The following is a 25,748-nucleotide window of genomic DNA, read 5'->3' as shown; positions in this document are numbered from 1 at the left end:
CTAAACACATAACTTATATCTCTTCTCTATTTTAATTCTCCAATTTGAGAGTTCTTTAAACTCCTTTTTGATAATATAAGCGAGATACTAAACATAGGAGGACGTAGCCTTAATTGGGTGAACCTCAATAAATCTTTGTGTAATTTTATTACATTATTTTCTCTTACAAACATCGTTTTCGTTGAAAGTGTAATTTGTTCATCACAAAACATCATACATCCGATCTTGGTGATATTGGGGTTTGAAAGACATTGTTTAAACTCTAATATAGCGTCGTTTTCAAAACTCGTTTCATAGTGAGATAATTTCATACAAAACTTGTTGTTTTAGACACATTTTAGGAGCTCTATGCGAAAATTAAAATACAAATGTGTATATTTTATTTTTTAAAAATATCATTGAGATGTATTAAGCGCTTGTGGTTTTGGGTTGTAGATCAATGGATAAAGCATCTACATGATGAGCAGAAGGTTTTGGGTTCAACCTCTACTGGGAGCAGATATTAACTGGGGGTTTCTTGACCTTGTGCATCCTTTTTACTCCCTCCTTGAGAGGAACATGTATGGTTTGTCCGCATCTTTCAGGAACAAACCACCACGACCCTAGTTTGTGGGGAATTCTAGGAATGTACGTTTTTGTCCTTTTTATTGAGATATATTAACTTTTTTCGGATTAAACAAGGCACAATTTTCTTATTAAACCTATCTAACAATTGATTTTCTATGAAATAGAAAATACCTAAACAATACCAAACAATACCATGAAGTAATTAACAAGGTGATAAATAACTATAATTTTGATACCTAAATTTAATGATTTTCTATGAAACAGATTATACCAAACAATTCGAGTAACCATTAAGCCAAAAATAATCATCGAAAAACACTACCATGAAGTCATTAACGAGGTAATAAATAACTATAATTTATAAAAATTATTAACATGAATCATACAATAACTTACATATATTACTCTTTTGATAAAAATAATATGTGTTGGAAATACTTCACATGTGAGATCAGATCTCATATCGATAAACTAGTGGGTTGTGGACTTGCATATATACTGGGTGAGCTAATTCTCCCACTACCGTATGATTTTTGGAAACAATGAACTTCACCAAGTGTATGTGCAAGATAACGCTCTTGATCCATGAGTTTGTAGGCCCAAGCTCACAGGTGTCCCGTGTCTACACGTTTGGGCCACAGTGAGATTATGCGACGAATTATCATGGCCTAATAATATGTTTTAATATATAATCAAAAAAGTGTATATGTTGAAATTTTTGAAGTACCCTTAAAAAAAAGGACCCTATCACTTATGTAGCTCTTACTACACATAGCTGACCCTAAGTCAAAAAATCCTTGATCTAAACTTGATCCTTTTGAGTTAAAAATCACAATCCTACTTATATTTCAATATACTTCACCTATTTGTCTATACAGGCAAATTTAAAACATTAAAAAAGATCATTTGACTAGTCTATTTCAGGTCAACCCTAACTCAATAATAATTATTTTTGTTGAATAGACAAGACTCTTCTTCGCCTTGCAATATTTGACCGTTACATCTTTATTTTATAAATAATTTATTTATTTTATGTTTGAATGGACAAGACTCTTATTCACTTTACAATTTTAAAAAGGAATAGATTATTTTCTTTTCTCTTTGTAATAGTGCTTATTTTTTTGAAAAAAAAGTTGCATTGTTTGACTTGACTTTTTTTTATTTAGTAATTACAAAATTGCGTTGCAATATGGAAGAAAGCTTTTCACTAACTCTGCCTTATGTGAAAAAATTATAAGAGAGCCTTATTCAAATTAAAATGTTAAATTTAAATATTATTTTTCAAAATAAATTTAAATAACTTGTCCTCTGGCTTTTATTCATTGCTATTACTATTATTATTATTGTTTGATTTTTCATTTTTAATTGTTTTTTTACTTTATTTTATTATACCCATATGCATTCTATTTATATTTATCTTATGTCTAAAGGTCACCCTTGTGTGTGATAAGATGCAGATTTGCGAAGTTTGCTTTAGCCGCATTCGGTCCCATCAGTTGCAGAATTTTATTTTATTCTTTCTCGAACCGGGAGACTCTTTGGTCGCGCTCTTCTTTATGGGTATGAGTTGCCACCGTCCTTTCCTCCCCAGACTCTACTCATAATTTTCAATTGGCGGGATGCACTAGATATGATGATGATGATTTTACAAAATAAAAGAAAAATAAAAGTTGTAGTTAAATATTTTTTCCATCTGAAATGATAACAGATTTCATGTATAGCTCAAAGCAAGACAATCATTAGAGTAATTCAAATGAGACCAAATATGAAACTTCGAACCTTAATCGAAAGTTATCCCATATGAAAATATATTATTTGTTGGATTTACGGAATCGATATTTCCCAAATCGAAGTTTCATATGAACCAGTTTAATACCCGAATATTAGAAAAAGAATCTGAAATGCGACCGATTTTATAACCGACATATAACTCTTAACCGAGATTACCTGAATTTAATAGTGACGGACCAAGTCATATCCGATTCGAATTATGCCCGAAACTGAACTCGATCAGGCTAAAACGGATTTAATCATAATCGATTTTTAGTCGAACTTTTGTAAACACAAACCGATTTTTAATTGAAAACAAGTCAAAACTCTAGAAATTTTATCATTAATTATAGTTTATCAAAGAGTTATTATTAATAAGTACATTACAATAACTTTTTTCTCTTAGTAACATGTTATAATGCATAATACAGAATTTATTTTCCTATCTTTTCTCCCTTCTTTTTATACGAGGACATTAATTTTTATTTTATTCTCCAAGCAATGTGTAACAAAATTTATTTTGATATTTTGCTTTTCTTCCTTGTGTGTTTTATAAGAGAGTACATCAACTTGCAATTTGTTTTCCAAACAATGTGGGACAACATTTATTTTGTTATTTTGCTTCTCCATTTTTCATTCATAAAAACATACTCTAATTGATCGAGTTTTGATTATTGAAGTTTGAAGTATAATTGATTCATATTCTACTATATTGTCTTAATCCTAATTTAATTGAGTAAACCATATTTTATACACAAATTCTTATAAATATATAGTTTCATATATATATAAAAATATCAACTCGATACTTTATTATATCAAATAATGGACATACACACTATAATCGCTTTCAAGTCGACCCTATAATCTTTTGAACTATCGAAGATGAACAATTCTGAAAGTGATAAGTGCAATTATTGGCACTTATTTATATCATTTTAAACTCCTTAATGATGGTTATTGTTAGTAATTTTCTACTTGAAGATTTATGCTACTTTACCTATTTTGGTCAATCATGTTGATTTTGAGTGGAATTGATTGTTGTAAGCATAATTCTTATAGTTTTAATTTACTAAGGGGACTTCAACTCGGTTGAATATGTTTACAAAGAAAATAAGCAAAAGAATAGAAAAGGGTTTATAATGCAAAAGTTTTGAGGATATATTTGATACATGATTACTATTTTTGTCATACCTTTTTATAGGAAAATCATATTAATGCAAGGTTTGCGGCATTGGAAACTAGACTTCAAAAGCTTTCTAATAGTATATTATAAGCCCAATTTCGACAACTGAAGAAGAAATGACGATCGTTTGAAGTTTGATGCGATTGTCAGCATAAAACGCCGACTCAGCTTCCTAGTCGTAGAAGTGACTGCCGAGTCGGCTTTTGCTTCATGATTTCTGTGCGCGCATTTTTCCATTACTTTAGTTTTGCATTATTTTAGTTTATCTTTATTTTAATTAAGTTCTTAGGGTTAATTTAGGCTTGAGAAGGAAAAATTAGGTTAAGCGTCCCTTGAGCATAAAAGGGGAGATTAAAATCTCTTCTTCCTCCTTCTTTATATTCTTCTTGTCCCTATTTTTTGTTCTTTGGTACTGTATTAAATATTCTTTAATTCTTGTAAGCTTTCGTTAGCTTTGAGTCTCTTGTCATTTTAATTTCTTATCTTAAATTTACATTAGTTGTAACTAGATAGATTCCCGTGTCAGACACAGTTTATGAATTATTCAAACAAAAATAACTAATTTATATATGTAATTAATTTATTATATGACTCCTAAATTATATTGAAATTATATATTGATTTGTTTTAAAAACTGTAAAAGTATTACTATTAGATTGAGATATATATTACTAATATATACTTCTATAAAACATAATCATAAAATCATAAAATAGAAAATTTCAACACATAAAAATAATTTAAAAAATAATTTAAATGTTTAATGTCTTTGTAAAACATTAAAATAACTTTTCAACCTAAAGAACACTCCCTCCACTCCTTAAGGGAATTCCCATATGCCAATTTGGGGTATCTATTTGTTGTTCCCATAAAAAATCTTTCTGTTTATGTCTCAAATATTGAACAAAATAACATTTTTCATCCTGATTTAATATTTTAATAATTCTTATAGTCCCTATATATCTTCTACTAACTTTATTTGAACATATTTATATTCTCTAAGGTCCCTACATATTTTCTACTAACTTTATAAAAATATTTTTTATTAGTTGTGGTTCCCATATTTTTTCCACTAATTTTTATTTAATGTTTATGGTCTCCACTTTTCTTCTATTAAATTTATTATTCAATAAAATAATATGTTTCTTATCTAAAAGATTCTATTTTTCTTAATTCCCATGAACACTCCTTGTGGCAACTTCATTAAGGAACGAAGGAAATATTTTTTAGTACAATAATCAACATATAACCTAATTTATTTATTTATTTATGTGTTATAAGTTATCAAACATAGGTGATAGAATTATCATTTGAAATTTATTTCACCAACATCTTTTCCTTGTTATTTACTTAAATAATTAGCGTATAATCTATTTAAGTTATGTATCCTTTTTAATATATCCATATAAGTAGTGTATATGATTATCTATAAAAAAACTATTTCAAAATTATTTTCTTTCATTAATTTATTAAAAAATATTTTAATAAAAATAAATTTTTTTAACATAAATAATTAATATGTTATCTGATAATTATCCATTGTAATTAAAAGATACTACATATTTTAATTGATTGTATATGATAAAAATTAGTAAATAAGATATATCTTTACAATCTTTTGTAATAATCTACTAAACAAATCTAATCAAAAAGATATAACATGATATGCTAAAAAATGTTTGCCTAATAAGAACATGAAAAGAGCGAAAAAATTTTTATAGTGAAGCCGACATGTGTCCTAATTGTTTCTTCATTAGCATATTGTATAGATAGATAGTTTAATCTTTTATTGTCAAACTTTAATTGTTTTTCTTAGTAATTGTCTATTAGCAAAATTCATATTGTTCTTCATATTTTATCTCTTAGATCTTTAATTAATATTTTATCTTTCATAGTTTAATTATTGTTTTTCCTTACAAATTTTATTATTATTATTATTATTATTATTATCTTTATCATGCTTGTTATCATTCTAGGATTTTTGTTTATTGTTCTTACCATGAATAGTGAGTAGATCTTCTTTCTAAGATTAGGGTCTGAACCTATAATTCAAGTATGAGTTGACCATTGAAGATGTCTACAAAGTTAGGATTACAATGATTAAATTGTCGTATAGCCCTAAGTTAAATATGCTTTGTTGGAAAAATAAATTCAAGTATGAGTTGACCATTGAAGATGTCTACAAAGTTAGGATTACATTGATTAAATTGTCGTATAGCCCTAAGTTAAATATGCTTTGTTGGAAAAATCAATAGAACTAGCGTGTGATATTAGTATTAACTTTGCTTTAGGGTAAACTTTACTTGAATTCTTATTACTTCATTCAATAAAACTGGCATGTGAAATTGAATTAATATGGTCTAAATCTAATAGTTAACTAACAGAGCGAGAGTTTGAGATTAACAAAATCTTATTTAATCACATGATTAATCCGACATTTTATAGATATTGATAAAAGTTTGATCAAACAAGAATTTAGGGGATACCCGACACTCTAAATTTCTTTATCATATAGTTTTAAACTAATTTTCATTGCATTTTAAGTTTGTTTGAACGAAACTAATCAATCTTTTTTTCTCATCAAGCAATATAATTAATAGAGATAAGCAAGTTCTTTGTCCTAGCTTCCTTGTGTTCGACCCGCATCAAAACCTTGTACACTTAGGTTTAAATAAAATTTCACATTAAGTTTTTGGCGTCGTTGCTGGAAAAGCGACAAATACTAATTTGTTAATTTTTATTGCATATATTGCTTTCTTGTGTTGCGGTAAATAATTTATTTATTTATTTTTTATTTTTAAAATTTTTTTTAATGTTCTGCTTTTTTATCCATGGCTATATTCTCTTTTCCGCAATACGAAAATGAGCAATTCCATGCATATTTTTTTAGATTTCAAGATTATGTGGAATATTATTTTGCTTGTTGTGGTTGCATTTTATACTATGAGGATTTAAGCCAATGATATTAGAGGGGTAAAATCCCGAGTCATGGAGTCTAGCCGACTATATGAGTAATGGTCAAATTCTTAACATGGATGACAGTTATAATTGGGACTTGTTTTGCAATATGTCTACTCAATGTTTGTAGAATGAACAACATGAAGAATCTCTTTCCAAACTAGCATCAATGATGATCGAGCAATTAGCATTATGGAATGAACAATTGGATAAGCAACAACTAATCTTGCTCGTAATCAAGCACTTATCGATAAGATGATAATGGACGATGAACAAACCAGTGGTTCAGCAATTATCATTGTAGGTGTCTGCGTGTGCGTGTACAATTATTGACAATTGAAGAGACGATCTTATTTATAAGAAGAATGAGGTATTTCGTTGTTAACTATTTCTCTTCTATTTAGACTGCAGTTGTTTGGCAATTTAATTTGATAGTTAAGTTTAGGATAGCTACAATAAGATCGTAGATTTCATAGACCACTTCTTGAGGAAGTTTTTTTTGACATTGCTCGATTTGTGCAGTTAATTAATTATTTAAATTGAAGGGTAAAAAATGAGATTGAAGATCTTGGATTAAAGATGAAGGAAGGAAAAGCCAAGCGCGATCAAAGATTCAAAAGGAGGTAAGGTGAAAATTGAGTACACATAGATTTTATTCATTTGATTGAACTTTTTTGTAATAACCGGTCACATGGACCATGTACATTTGTAGTAAGACTAGGGTTGTCTTCCTCTGCTTTTGGTAGCAGTCATGCACAACAGTTCAATTGGAATAATGTGATTTGATTTTGACAATCTACTTTGTAATTTGATGATGGCAAAGCAATTATGCATGAGTTATTTCGGTCAAAAATTATTTTGGTAAAGGGAATCAGAAGGTTGGAGATAATGCTATACTGTTGTAGCTTACTAGCTATGAGTTGCTTATCAAACTTTGTAAAGAAATGTCATCCCTTTGCATTTGTTACAACAAATTTAATTTTATATTTTATTAGCTATAAGTTTAATCAAAATCTATTTAATCAATATTGAGGACTTTTTCTTGATTGTTTTATTGCCAAATTAAAAACATGTTGATTTAAAAGTTAGATTTATTATTCACAATTCATAGTAATAGCTTAGTGATAACTATATAACATAACTAGTAGTTCACTATTCATTTTTTTAATTTAATGAATTGTTTTTTTTCTTTTGTTGAGCACCTCCCATGTGTAGCTTGGGAAATGAGATAGTTCTACATATACGCTTGCAACATTTTCAATACATTTTCATGCCATATGGCTGAACAAATAAAGTCTTCAACACGTTTTTACTTCTTACTTTGATATTGTTTCTTACTGCTACCTATACATATTTTTAGCCCTTGTATTTTTTACACCTTTGCAACACATTCACATTTTAATATTTTTCTTCGTATTATTGTTAATGGAAGCGTATAAAACAACATTATGAAATTCGATAGGGTAACTTTGAGGATCGCGTGCGTAGCACACGGCCCCACAACTAGTTAATACAAACGTTGGAAAATGACAAATGTCATCTTTAGAGAGTATTGACAAATGGAATTCTTTTGATGGTTAATAGTTGATTATATGACAATATTTACCTAATTTAAAATTAATTTTTTAAATTGAAGCTAAAATGGATTAAGTATTTATATAATTTATTATATCAATTCTATATACCTCGCCTAGAATTTGATATATTTAATTGAATAAAAAAGTGATACAATCGATAAATAACTAAAAAAATCAGTATTTAATTTTGGTTTCAAAAAAGTCATATATTCGACAAAATTTAATCACGATAATGTACAGTTGCATTATTCTTTGAAATTATATTTTCATATATTTCATAATCATACTAATAAGTTCCTACATTGCACAAGTTTCTTTACTTATGTGATATTCATTAAAAACAGCCCAACAATAAGTTGCTAATAAATTTTTGCCAAATCATCATATATTGTGAGACTGTCATTTGAACTTTTCTAGTTCTTTTATTTCTATTATATTGTACGTATGGTATGATTAAATGGCACCCGCACCCTATTCACTCCATGATAGAGGTAAAGCGATAAAAATTTATCGGCAAGTCATTTATTAAAGAGTCTCATCTAGAGATGGGTTATACACTCAGTCTATTTTTCTAATTGATTGTATTTATTTTTTTTAGATTGTAAGTGATCACTTTAAGGTTTTAAGCGATCACTTAAACATTATAAAAGTTATCACTTTGCAATTGTAAGTGATCACTTTAAGATTATAAATGAACACTTTAAGGTTATAAATGATCCATTTAACACTTAAAAGTGATTACTTTAAAACTAAATGTGATCATTTTAAGGTTATGCTTGATCACTTTAATTTTTAAGTGATCACATTAAAATTATAAACGATCTCTTTAAAATTGTAAGTGAATATTAGGTCAGTTCAATTATAAAGAGGATATCACTGTAAAATTGTCTTGTTTTACTTCGTGAAAATTTAAAGATACCAAACTTATCATAAGAACAATGTGTAACAAATTAGGAGGCAGTAGTGTTGATAAGATTTGGGATCCAGATTCAGTCTAGCTGGTATTCAGTGATACTCATTCTCAGTTAAATTAGTATGCAGTATAGACCACTAAGAACTGCCTATAATTGGGCAAGGTGTGTCCTCAGTATAAACCGGCACCATAAGCATCCAATTGAGACACGATTTGGCCAGTGCAACCGCCAGTTTAAGCCGATAACTCGTCCAAACTGATTCCAATCGGAAACCAACACCTAATGAGATGATACCTTTTGCCTGTTAAAGTTTTTTACTTGGTAAAAATTGGTTTTCAACTAAACTGGTATGCATTGTAAACTGGTAAGTACTGCCTATGGCTAGAAAGGTGTGTCCTTAATTAGTATATCTGGCACCATGAGCAGCCAACTGAAACACAATCTGGCCAGTGCAACGTTTAAGATAAGATCTAGTACAAACTAATCCCCGGTAGAAATGGATATTCAGAACTAGGATTTCATAAAAAAGACCCATGAAAAGACTTAGTGTCATAAGGTTGCTAAGGCAAGGCCGTTCCTGATCATAGGCAAAGTACGCATTTGTCTAGGGTTCAGAGTTAGCAAGGACGCTAAAATTAGAAAATGCTAGTTAATGAACTAGAAAATTAAATTTTTCAATTTATGAGTATTTCTTTTATCATTTAAGAATTATGTGACAAGTCTGCGTTTTTAATAATATATAAAGTCTATCTTTGTTATTTTTTCCAAACACATGTTTAAGTTTAAAATCGACTCTTCATAGAGAAGGCTCATTTCTTTCAATTTGCCTAGAGCCCATATGATGCCAACAACGACACTGAGCTAAGGTTAGAGAACTCTAGACCCATCTCCTATATATAGCTCTAGGATCTAGAGGGCAATTATTTGTATTATAATATGAGCCCACATTTTATATGAGCTAAATGTACTTAAAAAAGGTTTACTAAGAAGCCTCTACAAATACACCCCATTGAGGGGTTACTTATGAATGAGGAAAAAACTAACTTTTTTTCCTACCAAAAGGCAAATTATCTATCTAAAATACTACTACATCATAGCACCTAATATGTGAATACTAACTGTGCGTTAGAGGCACCCGCCCCTGGGAGCCATTTTAAGATTTTTGTGTGATTTTGCAGAAAATCTTTTTTTCTGCCTTATGATCACCCTACATCACCACAATCACCCAACGGTATCCCGTTATTTATTATTTCGTATTTTTAACAGAAACATACTTTAAAATTATAAACAATCTCATTAAAAATTATAAGTAAATATTAAGTCAACCCAATTATAAAGACAAATAGTAAAATCATCTTATTTAATACTTAGTGAAAATTTAAAGATGCCAAAGTTATCATAAGAACATGCGTAATAAATTAGGAGGCAGTAGTTTTGATAAGATTTGGAACTTAATTATAAATAAACAAGTAAATAAATATTTAAGTATTATCTTTATCATATTCTTTATAGTGTTGCACCTTTAACAAGTTGACATATATAGGCATAATCCTTTTTCTTGATTTTCAGTACTAAAATAAAATTATTTAAATAAAAAGTTTTAAAAAATTAATTATTCTGCTATAATAAGTTTAAAAGAAGATTTGAAATCAAAGAATTAGTAGTTAATTCAAAATAATGCTTTCTTTTTAAGGAGAAAAGAGACAGAATCATAGAAGAGGATTCCAATTTTGTATGTTGGCCTCATAATTGAATTTTTTAAGGCAATGGTAAAAGTTGACCAATAATTTACCTTTAAAGTTACTTATTCTTTAACTACTTAATAATTTCTATGAAGGATCGTACATAGAATTTTTTAATTTCATGTGAGTCGAGAATTGTTGATAATGTCGATGATTCTATTTTGATAATTACTAATAACAGTGTAAGCGGTTCTAACAATTAGAGAGATATTTAGCTCCTACGTAAAAAAGTAAATATTATTACGGACAACATCAGTAATATTTTCTGTAATAAAAAGTCCGAGATTCTTACTTGCATTGTGTAGAACCATCTAAAATGTCAGAGACTTTTATAATGAAGAATAACCGACAATGTCCATTATTTCGATGGGCCAAAGATTCATAGTTCTTTAGTTTCGAATTTTAATAAACTAAAGTAAATGACTCATTTTACTAAGAATGGTCAATGAGAAACAACCTCTTTGTTAGTTTTATCATTAACAAGAGTAAAATCATATACATTTAACAATCCCAAACCTCACCTTAAGTAAAAATCACTTAATGACATTTGGATAATGAAATGTGTTTCACCAACAATATCAACTATTTTTTTTTTTCATGAAAACTTTAATTTATTTAAACATTACTTAGAGTAAAAATTTATTATAACTGGGATACTTAAAAATCAAAACCATTATAGAAGCAACTTTATTTGGTCCACTTGCTTAAAGATTTTTGCTTGTTATTTCCACTCTTCTTCTTTATCTTTTTTGTTCCTTTAAAGTATATTCAGTAAGCCACTTATCAGGTCGAACTGTTATTGCACTATAGTCTATATATAGGTTTAGCAACAACAAACACTACAAAGTATTCAACAAAAATCCATTCTCTTAAAACAAAGTTTTTTTTTTTTTTTTTTTTTTTTTTTTGTTGTTCATCAAAGAAAAAGTAATATAATGGCGGTGAATAAACCAATTGTTGTTGTATTTCTTATACAAACCTTGTATACTGGCATGTTTTTACTCTCTAAGGCTGCTTTTAATGTTGGCATGAACAATTTTATCTTCACTTTCTATAGGCAGGCCATTGCCACCATATGCCTTGCTCCCGTTGCCCTCTTTCTTGAAAGGTACTTCCTCCGTTTCATAAAACCCGCTACATTTTTTATTTTTGGCAATTTTATATTACTTGCTACATTTTCGTTTTTAGTATTAAAATAATTATTTATAGTTCTACCTACCCCTATTTTTATCCTACTTTATACTCTATTCTATAATAAAATACTATACTATACTTTATAAAGTAACCTAACAACCTATTTTTCCTTTTTCTTTTTCAATTAACAATAATAAAATACTATACACTATAAAGTAAACAATCAGCTACAGTGTAGGTCAATCAGTTTTCTTAATTCCCGTGTCCATGCAAATGTAGCGACTAAAACGGAACGGAGGAAGTATGTTTTATTAGTTTTGTCTGATCACTTTTTATACGGTAACCAACTTAATATTAATTAAATATTTCTTATAAAAAAATATAGACTTTTGAACATGAAATTTGAGTTTTTAGGGTTGGATCCTGGCCTGCCTATGAAAAAGGTTTGCCGTTAATTGGTTGCATTTATTTTGATTACAAATTTACTTCTAGAGTTACCTTTTAGGTGTAGATTTTACTAATATAGTTGTTTGCACTAAGGTAAATCTAAAAGATAAATATATTAAAATGTATTTTAGTTTGTTTTAGTGATTTTGTATGAAATGAAAAAATTAGACTTATTTTATTAATAATGATTGGACAAACTTATTTTTTAAGTGCATTCAAGTTTAAGGTATTCATTATAGGATTTTATGTGCGCTTGTCCTATTAATTCTCCAATCCTCTTGAGTTTGCCTCTAATGATGACATCGAGACGTAAGTAAGTTTGACTTGACCAGTTAGTCGGATCAATAATATGTGATGTCTTAAGACAGAAACAGACATAAGGCAAGTCAGCTTCTAAATAAATATTAATTAAATTTTTTTAATTTTTTAATGTTTTTATACTCAAATTTTCGAAGTTTCCTCCTAAATTTATTGTAAGTATTTAATTTTATTTAAGTCGATTAGTCATTAGATTTGTTGATTTTTAAAATCATTTTTTTTCATTTTGGCATCGTATATGCTACAACTAATGACGTTACTTAAGCACAAATACTGTCATTAAAATAATGTTAAATAGAAAATATTTTTGTTTATAGTGATCAATTAAATGTTGACACGACTGTTGGTTATTGGTGTGGTACTACAGGAATAAGATGCCCCCACTCTCTTTCAAGACGTTTTGGCAAATATTCATGATGTCTTTATTTGGGTAAGCTACCAAAAATAAACAACTTATTGAACCAATCATTTTTTGTGGATTTTTTACATTGGCGTAGTTTGTTAGTAAAATTTTTAAACTAAATTAAGTATAATATCTTCATTTGTTGTATAACTTTTTATATCACTGATTTAAATGGAAAATATATTTAAGAATATATCTAGGCTTCTGAATATGTATGTACAAGGCGCTAATCACATACTCCCACCAAATCATTATAGATGTCCCATTTGCTTGGGCACGGTTATTAAAAATGGTGTGAGGTCCATTAAAAAGAGTAAATAGTGAAGGGTAGTTGAGTAAGTAAGGTATATAAGGATATATTCATAATTACTTGTGTGAATTAAGGATATTTAGGTAAAAAAAGATTGACAAAAATAAAAATGAGACAACTAAAAAGACTTTGTCAAATAAGAAAATGAGACATCTATAATGGTTCGGAGGGAGTATAACTTTATAAATTAAAGCGTTGTTACTTGTTAGCTTACACCACATTTGTGTGGATTTTTGTTTTATCTCTGTAGTAACATACTAAACGTAAGTAGTAATGAATTTTATTTTTTTATTTCTCTAATTTTTTATATTATACATACAAAATAAAACGGTTCAAATAAAATATAGCAAATTGAAAGGCAAAAACAAATTACATTGAAATTTACTAATTATACCATATTTTGTTGTAGGATAACATTTAGTTTGGATTTGTATGGTATAGGGTTAACCTATACCTCAGCAAGCATGGGTGCTGCAACAACTAATTGTCTTCCTGTCATCACTTTTTTTCTTGCTGTTCTTGTCAGGTACGTAAATATGATGTCAAAACTAAGTGATGGTCACTAAATTAAATTAATGCAAACTAGAAAAACTTTTGATTATTTAATGTTATTAATATTAATTTTACCAAATACACAAAATCACAAGCTATTTCGTCCTTAAAAGTTTTATTTTTTTTTTTGTTTTTTTTCTTTTTTTTTAATTTGAAGGTGTTAAGATCCAGTTTCTAAATGATGATTTTTTAAAATCATCAAATTGGTCTTGTTGTTAAAGATTTTAAAATAAACGAACAGATATTTCCCTTAATCACCTTAAAATCTTATTGAGTATGAGTGTGACCGGCCATGCAAGGTACACGAACATAAATCCCCTTAATCACAAAGCCTATCATAAAGAGACCTAGGAATTGTTGAAGAACTAGTAGATCTCTTGTTTTCCATACTCAAAATTCAAAGCACGTATTAGTTTTGAGTTTTTATTGTTTAAACCCGAAAAAGAAGAAAGAAAGATCTAAAAACGCAGAGCTTTGAACAAACGTTAATGGCAAATGAACAACAGGGGTGATTTTGCAGTATTGGACAAAAAAATACAAAACTTACCTCAAAATGTAGAGAAAATACAAATTTTTATTTCAAAAAAAATGAACTAAAGGTAAACCAAAACCAGGGGGCGAAGGTTTAAAAAAGCTATGAAAATGGAGTATTTGAAGAGAGAGAGAGTGAGGAAAAGAGAGATAAGAAAGACACGAGAATTGAGAGATCAATTATGAGGGCTCGTTTCATACGAGACAATTAAGGGAGAGAGAGAGAGAGTACATTTCAGGTAGATTGAGGAGATAGGAGGGATTATGAGGGTATATTAGGGAAACAATATTTCTAAAAATGGAAAGTATTCTAAAATGAACAAACATTTGAAACTACCCGTTATAGTAAGATAGACAAACATAAAAGAACGGAGGGAGTAATATACAAATACGACTAGTAATATAGTAATATATTAATAACTAATAAGTGTTAGCTAAGTAATATACCTATACTAATATGCTAATATAACTAATAATGCACTAATAATATACAAATACAACTAATAATAATACTAAGACTACACTAATACAACTGATACTACACTAATAAGTGTTAGCTAAGTAATATATACTAATACGAGTAATGTATACCTATACTAATATGCTAATATAACTAATAATGCAGTAATAATATACTAATACAACTAATAATAATACTAAGACTACACTAATACAACTGATACTACACTAATACGACTAATATTAATTATGCTAATACAACTAATATTATGCTAATGATACACTAAAACGGGTTATACTAATGATATACTAATACAACTAATATTATACTAATAATGCACTAATAATAATAATAATAATAATAATAATAATAATAATAATATACTAAGTGGTAGGACTGTTATGTTATAAGTATGATAACATTGCTTAAAATATCACTAGTTAATAGATGGCTGATTAATTGGAGTGTTAGTGTAATATCCATGAGGTCTTGGGTTCAAAACTTATGCAACGCATTTGTGTGGCATGTATTGCTGAAGTGGTGAGCACCACGTAGGCATGACCTGGGTGTTACATGGCTGCCATGTGTGCATGACATGGCACTTCTTTACAGCCATTTTTTTCTGACCAAATGGGTGGTTGAAATTCGATCGGCAAAGTGGTCGGAAAATTAAAAACTTATTAGTAGAAAATTATTTGGAAATTTTCTACTATTTTCTGACTAAATAAAGAGTCGGAATTTCCGATTAACCACGGTTAGTAGGAAATTCCGACTGTTTTCCTACTAAAATGAAATTCTGACCGTTCTGAACTGACTATCCCAAAATAGTCGGAAATCAGTCGGAAAGTTGTCTTATTTTGTAGTGTTAATAAATGACGAACTACTATTTTTTGGATCAAAAGATATATCAGCACACATATTAGTGGAGAACGATTCAAATGAAATTCCATTTAACTATATATATTTTTTATATATATTTTTTCGTAATACATAAAAAAGCTTAGGTTGACCAATAGATATAGTGTCAATAACCATAATGTAGCAGGTATTAATTCATAACGGAGTAGATATTTAGCAACAACCTACTTCTATATGATTAGACAAAACCCAAACCCAAATTAAAATGTTTGGATGTATTTGTGATGATTAAGGTTGAGTGGTTCTTTTTAATCTTAGTTCTAAATATCAATTTTGGAAATGGAAGTATTTAATAAAACACTAGCTACAATTTGTTGATAAGATTGCTAATTGTCTAAATCTTTACATATGTACATTTGTACATTAGCACTTGCCCATTTGGAGCAGTTCCTCCAAAGCATTAACACTTTAAAGGAAATCATGGAGTTTAATGGAAGTCATTTTATACTGTTTTACTATTTTCTCATTATTTCTCCTAGGAAATAATATCTCTTCATTCATTTCTTTTCAAGGTAAGTGGTTGGCCTTACCTAAAAAACAAATATTATATCTATTATTAATTTTCGTTACTAAGACACTGCATATTTAGGATTATATCATATCATTTAAATATCAAAACATTTAAAACATCAAAATGAAAATTCAATCAACATACCCACAAATTATCCATACTTTATGAATTAATAGTTTAAAAATTGAAGTAGTTTGTTTGAGAAAATTAATGTTTAAGTACTTCAAAAATTTTAAAACTTACTACATAATGTTGTACTTAAACTTGGGAGTATTTTTTTAGCTTGAATTAATTTTCTAACAATAACATTTCAACACTTCAATACTTCATGAATCTTAGGCAAAACTATAAATGTTGTTGGATCAACATAATTATCAATAGAGAGATCCCTTTTAATTGATGATGATAATGATATATTTATTTTTTTATGTGCGGATTATATATATATATATATATATATATATATATATATATATATATATATATATATATATATATATATATATATATATATATATATATATATGGTATATATTTTGTAATTTAAAATAATAAAATATAAATCTTTAATTAGTACTATAAGTTTGAAAAATAGGTATTTAAGATAATAATAAGAAGAAAATGAGTTCATAAAGGGAATTTTGTTGCTTTTTTACATTTCCACCTTGATTTATTTACCATGGCAATACCAAAAGTAGGTTCAAAATTGAGGATTAATTGAAGATATGATCGAATTGACGACACTACTTTTGCAAAGTAGTTCTGACATGGATTGCAATTTGGAATGGGCTGTGTAGAATTAGACATTCAAATCTCTAGCTTAGATCTTATTGTTTCAAATCCTTATACCATATTTGCTCGTAAAATGAGTAAAATTTAGTCCAAAATTAATTAGGTTGAAATATGGGACAAAAAAAAAGTAAATAATAGAAATAAATAGTTAAAGTGAGAAAAGAGTATAAGTTAGTGGATCAGATTAAAAGAAAAAGAGTAAGACCATTACTAAAAAAGAAAAATAATGTAATATTAGCGAGACAAATTAAAAAGAAAAATAGTGTAAAATAAGAGGAACAAAGTAAGCATTATCTAATTCTATCTAAAGGGAGTAATGGTGTTTGGTAGTTGGGGTTTTATATTAGTTTTTTTTGTTGGCTTTAAGCTTGTTAATTGGCAAACAGTCAAAAAATGTGTTTGGTAAACAATTTTTAAGCCAGCTAAAAAGTTGGCTCTTAAGTCAAAATAAAAGAAGCTACTTTAGTAACTTTTTTTTGTTGACTTTTGGCTTATGGAAATAGCCAACAGCCAATGTCTAAATTTATTGAACATTTCTATAAACATGTGACTTTTTCAGTTAGCTTAAAAAACAAAAAAAATAAAAAACAACCCATATTTTCAACTGGTCAAACAAGCTAACTATAAAAGCTAATAGCCAACAGTCAATCGATAAATATCCCCAATATATAATGACATTATTACAAAACATATCTACAATGTTTCATAATGGAGAAGTATGTATTATCTTAACCTTATACTTGGGCCTTCAATATGGAATTAAAATCTAATATGAAATTGATCTAATTAATTCCTTAAAATTTTTCCTATAGGCTTTAGTGAATGAAAATACTAATTGTGGGTGCAGATTAGAGATGTGGAAAATAAAGACAGCACCAGGGATAGCAAAATTGATAGGCATAGTGGTATGTTTGGGAGGTGCCATAACTCTCGCACTCTACAGAGGGCCTTCCATCAAACTATTTAGCCATCCTCATTTACTCTTTGGTCACCCAACACCACTCACCCAAACACATTCTAATCATGCTCAACCTCATTCTGGCCCCACCTGGATCAAAGGTGTTTTTATCTTGCTTTCTGGCAACACATTTTGGGCTCTTTGGCTTGTTATGCAGGTACCAAAGTTTAGACTCATAGTACATCTTTTCTTTTTTTCTTTTTTTTTTTTTTTTCCTTTTTTACTATTGTTATATTATTGCCTTAGCATTGTCTCAAGTTTGGGCTCCATTTTCATCATTTCATGTATGATGTGTTACATTAAATTATTAAACTTATTGTTTTTATAAAATTTTGACTTTATCTGTTGCATCGAACTTATTTTAGTTGAATCGGTATTAGTTTTTATACTACCTCCTATTCAACCTATTAGTTTCATTTAGATTTTCACACTTATCGAGATAACATTTTAACATTTAATATTTCTAATTATTCTTAATTAAAAATTATAAAAAATTGATATTAATAATCTTTGTATTGAGACGAATTAAATAAGATCTTATGACTATGTCTTAACTTACAGACTAAGAATAAAATACAAATTAAGAGCGATAAGTAAATAGTGACAAAAAATAAGTGGGACTAATGGGTAGAATCGGAGGGAGTATTTGTTATTTTACTTGTAATTACTAATTTTAATTAAAATGAACTTATTTTTATGAATAAATCTCGTATTTTCCTGAATTGAGCATCTCTTCTCATATTGCAGACTGAAAATTATAATAACTTAAATTTACCATTACGAATAATTCAATACTAAAATGATTATTAATTTTAAAAGATAACCATTATAAAATTACCTATCAGCAAGCAAACACTTTTACAGACACCCGATAATATACAAAAGATAACATGACACAAAGATTTTCACTAGCTAGTAGATGTGTACCCCATAATGAACAATAGTCGATGTGAATCATGAATAATAGTGCATGCTATGTCATTTCTTTCTATGCATTCTACTTGAACATTCTCGATATGTCACTATTATTCATATAAATTGAAATGAATATGTTGTTCTTAATCACAATATTTATTATTTATTATCATGCGTATGATTATGAATTAATAAATGAAATTGATGTTATAGGCTCGAATAATGAAAGGATACCCATCGAAGCTTTTATTCACAACACTAAGTTGTTTCTTAAGTTCACTTCAATCATTTGCACTCGCAATTCTTGTGGAACGTCGTCCTTCTCAGTGGATGCTTGGTTGGAATGTTCGCCTTCTTGCCGTTGCTTATTGTGTAATCAATCTCACTATTCTCTACTATTTATGTTTGGATTATTTGTCTGATATCGATCGATTAAATATAATAGGCATATTTTGCCGTCTCATTTATTTTTGAGCCTCAGTGCGAAAAATAAAAAAACCCTAGGAAATTAAGTCTCCTAATAACAATATAATACCCTTTTTATTTTATATTGATGATATTTTAACTATTTATAAAAAAGCCCTAATAATTTATATTACATAGCAAAATGTAAATTACAAAGTTAAAATCAAACTTATATAGAAAAATATATATATTTTGGGCCCTAAAAAATTTGGGGTCCTAGGCAATAGCCCGCTTTACCTTTGCTAATCGACGACCATGCACTTTATAAAGTAATTGAAACTCTTTCTCCAATTGTCATAAGTTTTGGGATGATATCCCTTCAACTTATAAGGTGTGTGCACCTTGTGTTTCCTTAGCTTTTGTCGCCAAATTTTGCAACAAGAAGCTTTTGTTGCTCGCAGGCAACATAGGCTTTTTGATTTTTTGTTGTCGACATTGCTTGATTTTTGTATTGTAATGTTAAAAAGATCATACAAAAGAATACATGATCATTATACTAGTAACTATTATTCTATTTTTTTTAAACTTGCTACATTGTGATTCTCAATAAAAAACCTTTTTAGCCATGCATAATATAGCAAATTTGAAAGAATAGACAAAAACTCTACATCAATAAAACATAAAAATTAAAATTGTTAACTTACCGTTAGCTGAAATGATTATGATAACCCTCATGCAAAATTACTTATGGATTTAATTTATTAACAACTTGATGAATTATAACAAGGTTGAAATGGAATAAATTATTTATAGAAAACGTGATTATTTATTTCAATGTGTTACTTAAAAATTATCAACGTTAGAGTTGTTCATTCGGGTGATCGGGTCGGTTTCGGACGGGTGTCATTCGATTCGATTGTATTTCGGATGGTTGCGACAGGTCATACTCGGGTCGGGTCGGGTCGGTTAGTCACGGTTCGGTTGAAGATCGGTTATTCGAACTATCGGGTTAGCATCGCGTTGGTGTCGGTTAAAGTTCGTGTCGAGTTTCAATCAGTCTCGGGTTGTCATAAATTAATAATTGGTTCGGTTTTACCAGGTACAGATCGGGTTCGTGTATTTTCAAGTAGAATTCGGCTACGAATTACGAATTACTAATTACTATTGATCGAGTCAGGATCAGATAAAGTTGTTAGTTATTTTTTAATTGATGATAAGGTTCCTTTACTTAAAAGCAAAATAGTGAAAATGCAAAATCAATTGGTGATCATTATTACGTTGTTACTTTTACTTGTTTGACCGGAAATTAAAGTAGTTAAATAAACATTGACCATTGATTATTAACTCTAAATATATGAAACCATGTATTTATAAAATTTATTTTATTAAAATATTTATGACTTTATTAGAATAACTAATAAGATGATTGAATATGAGTCAATCATAGTTCTATGTAAAAAATTGGTTCAGGTTTATAGCAGTTCGATCTAAACTTCGTTCGGGTTAAGTCGGTTTTAGCCGGATCGAGTTCGGTTTTGAGCATGATTCGGGTCGGTCATTATTAGGTTCGGGTAATCTCGGTTAGAAAAATCGGTTAAAACTCGGGATCAGTTTTCCCCATTTCGGTTGTCAATTGGTTCGGGTATAGCTTCGAGTCGGATAATGTCGATTCAATAAACCTTAAACAAGAACACATTTTTGAGTCGATTTACTTTCGATTTCGAATCAGATTTTCGGGTTGGGTCACTTTTGAACGGCTATAATCAACCTGATATGATAATACTGTGCTTCCTTTAAAAAAAAAAAAAAAGCTACCTTTAGCTTTAACAAACTATAGGGTCTAGACATTATCCACAAATTGTTGACAAAATAAGAGTACCAATATTTTTTTGAACAGTTATTACTAATAATAAAAAGCGACAAAAAACATAAATTAATTGTTGCATTTTATTAAGATGGTGTTTATATACAGTCAATTCCAAGTAATCCTAAGTTCATATAAAATAATATTAATTATGTACTTAAAAGTTACATTAATTAAATTGGTAATTTGAAACCAAATCACGTGTCAATTGGTGAGTATTAGTGCTTATGTTAAAGTATACGTAAATTACATGAATAAATTAGAAACATTACAATCTTGAATCAATTAATCTAAATAACATTCTTCAATTTAACGAACTTTTATTTTTTTTTTTATAAGTTAATATAAATTTTAAATTGAATATTATATTATTTGGCTTTTTGATTATTAGAGTTGTTTTAAAGCTTGTTTTTTTGTGTTTTGACTTAGGTGATCTTCCCCTTAGTCTCAAAGCGTTATCTAATTTCTTTTTAATTTAAATAAACTTTGAATAGTAATTATAATCAATTATCAAGTAGAGAATTTTCAAATTAAATTCTATGCTCACATTTTTTTTTTTTTTGTTTTTTTTTTTTTTGTTTTCCAAAATAGGGAATAGTTGTGACTGGAGTTGCCTATTATTTGCAAGCATATGTGATAGAGAAGAAGGGGCCAGTTTTTCTAGCTTTGTGGACACCAATGGGACTTATACTCACCATGCTATGTTCTGTATTTCTTTTGGGAGAGATTATTACTTTAGGAAGGTAAGCTTTTGCCTTTCTATTCCATTTTCAATGGTTGCTCTTTAACAATAATTCATTAAAATATTCAATCTTCTTTTAAATGTGCATGTGCTTTAAATATTAGATAGGCCAATTATGCAACTCACATATAGTCTTTTATATGTTCTTTTTATAAGGTCTATGAATTTTTTGATATATATTAATAATATTAATATTAATTGAAAGCTCGGCTTTTATTGTTTAATTAAAGAGACTAATCATTACTATAGGATTTTTTATTATATTAAATTTTAAAGTTACAAATTTGCGAAAAATTTATTTTATGATTTTTTTGTTAAAACTTATGTTAAATGATATGAATTTTTGCAATATCATAACTTTTTATTGTTTTAGAAGAGTAAATTAGGGTTTCAAGCGTTTGACCATTACTTTTGTTTTTTACAAAAATCAAACATATTTACATTAACTAAACTAACTTTTTTTTACGGAATAGGGCTCATTATTTTATATTTATATCGTATCCCTGTCGTTTATGTTTAATATTTCCATAAGAAATAATGAAAAATAAATTTTTAAAATATGAAGATATTATTTTATTAACTAATAAAGTTACTGCAGCAAAAAAGGAAAACATAAGCATTAAAAAATATATAAAATCAAGTTAGTGAAAAAAGATATAAGGATTACAAATATAAAAAAAGTTAAATTAAATTAGAGAGAAGCAAGCGTGGACATAATTATCATCAAAATGTTAAAATAAAGTCATTGGGAGATATAAAGGGATTATAAGCATTAAAATTTTGAAATTAGGGTGAGCAACATATTATCTCGCACAAGTCAGAATTCGTGGGGAGAAGAGTAGTGAACAAATCTTATCTGTGCCCCCTTTAAGGAGTGGGCAAGGAGAAATGCGAGCATTTAGATTATCCCCAAAAAGTATGATATAATAGAATGTTGTCTAAAATTAAAAATGAAAATATCAAATAGAAACAAAGGTAGTAGTGATTTCTCCTCTCTACAAATATTGATATAAATTGAACATAAGTTAATTTTGTTGCTCGTAATTTATTTTATTAAACTATATTTATTTTAGAATATTACTTTTTTTTGGTAAAAAAATTAAATTTATATTAGAGAATCATTATTGTTTAAGGAGAATATAACAAATGCATATTTTGGTAAAAAAAGTATGGTAATGCTTCATTTATTAGTGAATGTGTGGTTTATTTTTCAGTGTCCTTGGTGGAATTTTGTTGGTTGGAGGACTTTACTGTTTTTTGTGGGCTAAGAGCAAAGAGCAAATGACCATTCCATCAACTTGTAAAGCTGTTCAAACAGATAAAGAATTCGTGGATTTGAAAATAGTGGAAGGAACCAAGGATTCATCTTCAATTGTATAATTTCTCAACTGAATTAAGGTTGTGCATCAATGGAAGAGCTTTTAAGGTATTCTAACATTTCCCTTCATTTTTATACATGTATTAGAGCTTGATGGTACCTAACTAGAATTGTTAGCTGGTTTGACTAGCTCAAATTATTAACTAATACGAATTTATTAGAGACAAGGGTACCAGAAGCCAAACCTAACAAAATAACTACTACGAGTATCGCTTTGGTTTTGAATTAAAAGAAATTTATTAACCGCTTTTTGAATCTTTCATCAACCAAAAACTTAAAAGTCTGAAAATAATTACTCCCTCCTAAAATTGATATTAATAAACTTCACATTAAAACGAATCAAATAAGATCCCACATTTAACTTATAGATTAATAATAAAACACAATTAAGTAAATAAGATATCTAAGTTGAATAGGAGGTAGTATTTGTCAAACAGTCTCTTAATTTGAATTTTAAATTAGAATCAAATATTCCAATGTAAATTCAAACAAAATATCATAATTAGAATTGTAATTAAGTTTCTACCCAAAAGAACACGCTTATTCGCACTATATTGGTTACATTAAAATGTAACAAAAACTTGATTTCATCTTAGACTTTTAAGATGCAATTGTGTTTAATTTTTTTTTTTTAATATATGTTTATGTTTGAGAAATAAGTATGTCATTTCAAATTATAAATTTCAATCAAGAAACTATAAATGAAGAATTTAAGTATGAAGAGGTTTGAGAAATTATTTTCAAATTCTCAATTTTAATTACTTTCAAAACAATGATGAAATTAGGTCAAATTCAAACTTAATTTGCCAAACACTTAATTTAAACCGAAATTTAATATTCAAATGAAATGATCGTTTCTCAACATAACATTAAAGTTATTTTGTTTAAAATCTAAAAAATTTTCAATGTTTTTAACCATGTTAGATAACACAAAGGAGCAGCAAAGACGCATGAAGGAGATAATAAGAAGACTATTATATGACGAAACGACACTCACATGTTGCAATTATTGGATGCTCTATCACCTTAATTTATAATTGGATAAGAAATATCGCTAGTAGATTAATTAAAATCAATATAAATCGATGGAGATAAGAAAAAGTGCAGATCTATGGTTGTAATATATTGTTTTAAAATTATTTTCTTAGGATTGTAATTTGATCGTATACATGATCATTAAATTAAATGCGAGAAAGTACATATTTTACCCTATATATTGATATGAGGTATATAATTATATATATAGAAACACAAAGTCTTATTTTATGATGAAGTATATATAGAAATCTAAAACTCCTTCTGTTTCTTGATGAAGTTCTGACAAATAATGATCATGGAAATTAAAAAAAAATAAAAATATATTAGTATAGAAACTCGTGCAATAAATAAATTTATTAGTATGAAATATATAAAAATATAATTTCAAAGAATAATACAAGTATATATTTTCACGATTCAATTTATAGAATACATGATTTTTTGGTGCATTGAAAACCCTTTACGACCCGTATGGTAGATGGTAATAAACGGTGGTAATGAAAATGAAAAATTAGTGTAATTTTGGTTGAAAAAATTTTTGGTTACCTTGATGGCCATACTTGTTTAACTTCAATCATCTCATTTTCTTCATAAAATTCATTCCAATGCATTATTATTGGGAGTGGTGGTATTAGGTGGTAATGGAAATTTGTAAATAAAAAAACTTTTTTGTGATCAGAGTTTCATTACCATGGGAATGATATGGAGCTTTTGATGAAATTTTACACTATAAATCATTCCCATTACCACAATTTAGTACCACTAATCAAATGAGCCGAGTATAAACACCATGCACCCATCTGACTCACATACCACACAAGTTTACCCACAACAGGCGGATTCCAAACTTCTAAATTCCAAATACCCAGACAACCCAACTTCTTTGGAGTGTAAACCCTAGCCCCATTCATATTTCCAGAAGCATCAGAATCAGCTTCTCCATCCCAATGGTATGCTCTACATATTTTATGAAATTGTTTGAGCCCCTTCTTAGACAACATAAAAATTTGACACCAAAAGTTTGTAATGTTTATCAAAACAGTAGAAACATGTTGCATCCTAGCTGCATAAGAAAGGTTTTTGATTTGCCACAATTTAATCTTAGACGTCATTTTCACAGTAAGGCGTTCACACTCTACTGCCGAAAGACGTTTGGAAGACAAAGGAACCCCCAAAATAACGAAAAGGCATAGAACTAAAAGGAATGTTACAAGAATCCACAATATACAATTTCAAAGAATCAGAATTACCTGCAAGATACATATCAAATCTTGTAGAATTGGCAACCAAACCAGAGGAAACCGCAAATGTTTCAGGTTGATCTAGGAGAATCCTAACAGAACCCAAATCACCACGGC

The 25,748-nt window shown here is 28.3% G+C and overlaps 1 protein-coding gene across 1 annotated transcript; it reads left to right on the top strand.

Moving 5' to 3' along the window:
* Window positions 1-11,555: 11,555 nt before the first annotated feature.
* Window positions 11,556-24,623, top strand: LOC130824044 (WAT1-related protein At5g64700). Its single transcript, XM_057688919.1, has 8 exons — window positions 11,556-11,822; window positions 12,981-13,043; window positions 13,736-13,852; window positions 17,938-18,205; window positions 19,177-19,335; window positions 21,824-21,975; window positions 23,189-23,400; window positions 24,277-24,623. Exons 1-7 carry the CDS (start codon window positions 11,650-11,652, stop codon window positions 23,352-23,354), a joined length of 1,098 nt encoding a protein of 365 aa, XP_057544902.1. The 5' UTR covers window positions 11,556-11,649; the 3' UTR covers window positions 23,355-23,400; window positions 24,277-24,623.
* Window positions 24,624-25,748: the final 1,125 nt, after the last annotated feature.

This window comes from Amaranthus tricolor, chromosome 9 (assembly GCF_026212465.1).
Source record: "Amaranthus tricolor cultivar Red isolate AtriRed21 chromosome 9, ASM2621246v1, whole genome shotgun sequence".
Lineage (NCBI taxonomy): Eukaryota > Viridiplantae > Streptophyta > Magnoliopsida > Caryophyllales > Amaranthaceae > Amaranthus > Amaranthus tricolor.
Note: the sequence above shows the minus strand (reverse complement) of the source record. Positions and strands in the feature narration are given on the sequence as shown.

Bases quoted from the DNA above. Each gene is read 5' to 3' on its own strand.
- LOC130824044 (XM_057688919.1), top strand. From the start codon at position 11,650: ATGGCGGTGAATAAACCAATTGTTGTTGTATTTCTTATACAAACCTTG. The intron at 11,823-12,980 runs GTACTTCCTCCG...GTGGTACTACAG, and splicing joins GTTGCCCTCTTTCTTGAAAG to GAATAAGATGCCCCCACTCT. The intron at 19,336-21,823 runs GTAATCAATCTC...TTTCCAAAATAG, and splicing joins TTCTTGCCGTTGCTTATTGT to GGAATAGTTGTGACTGGAGT.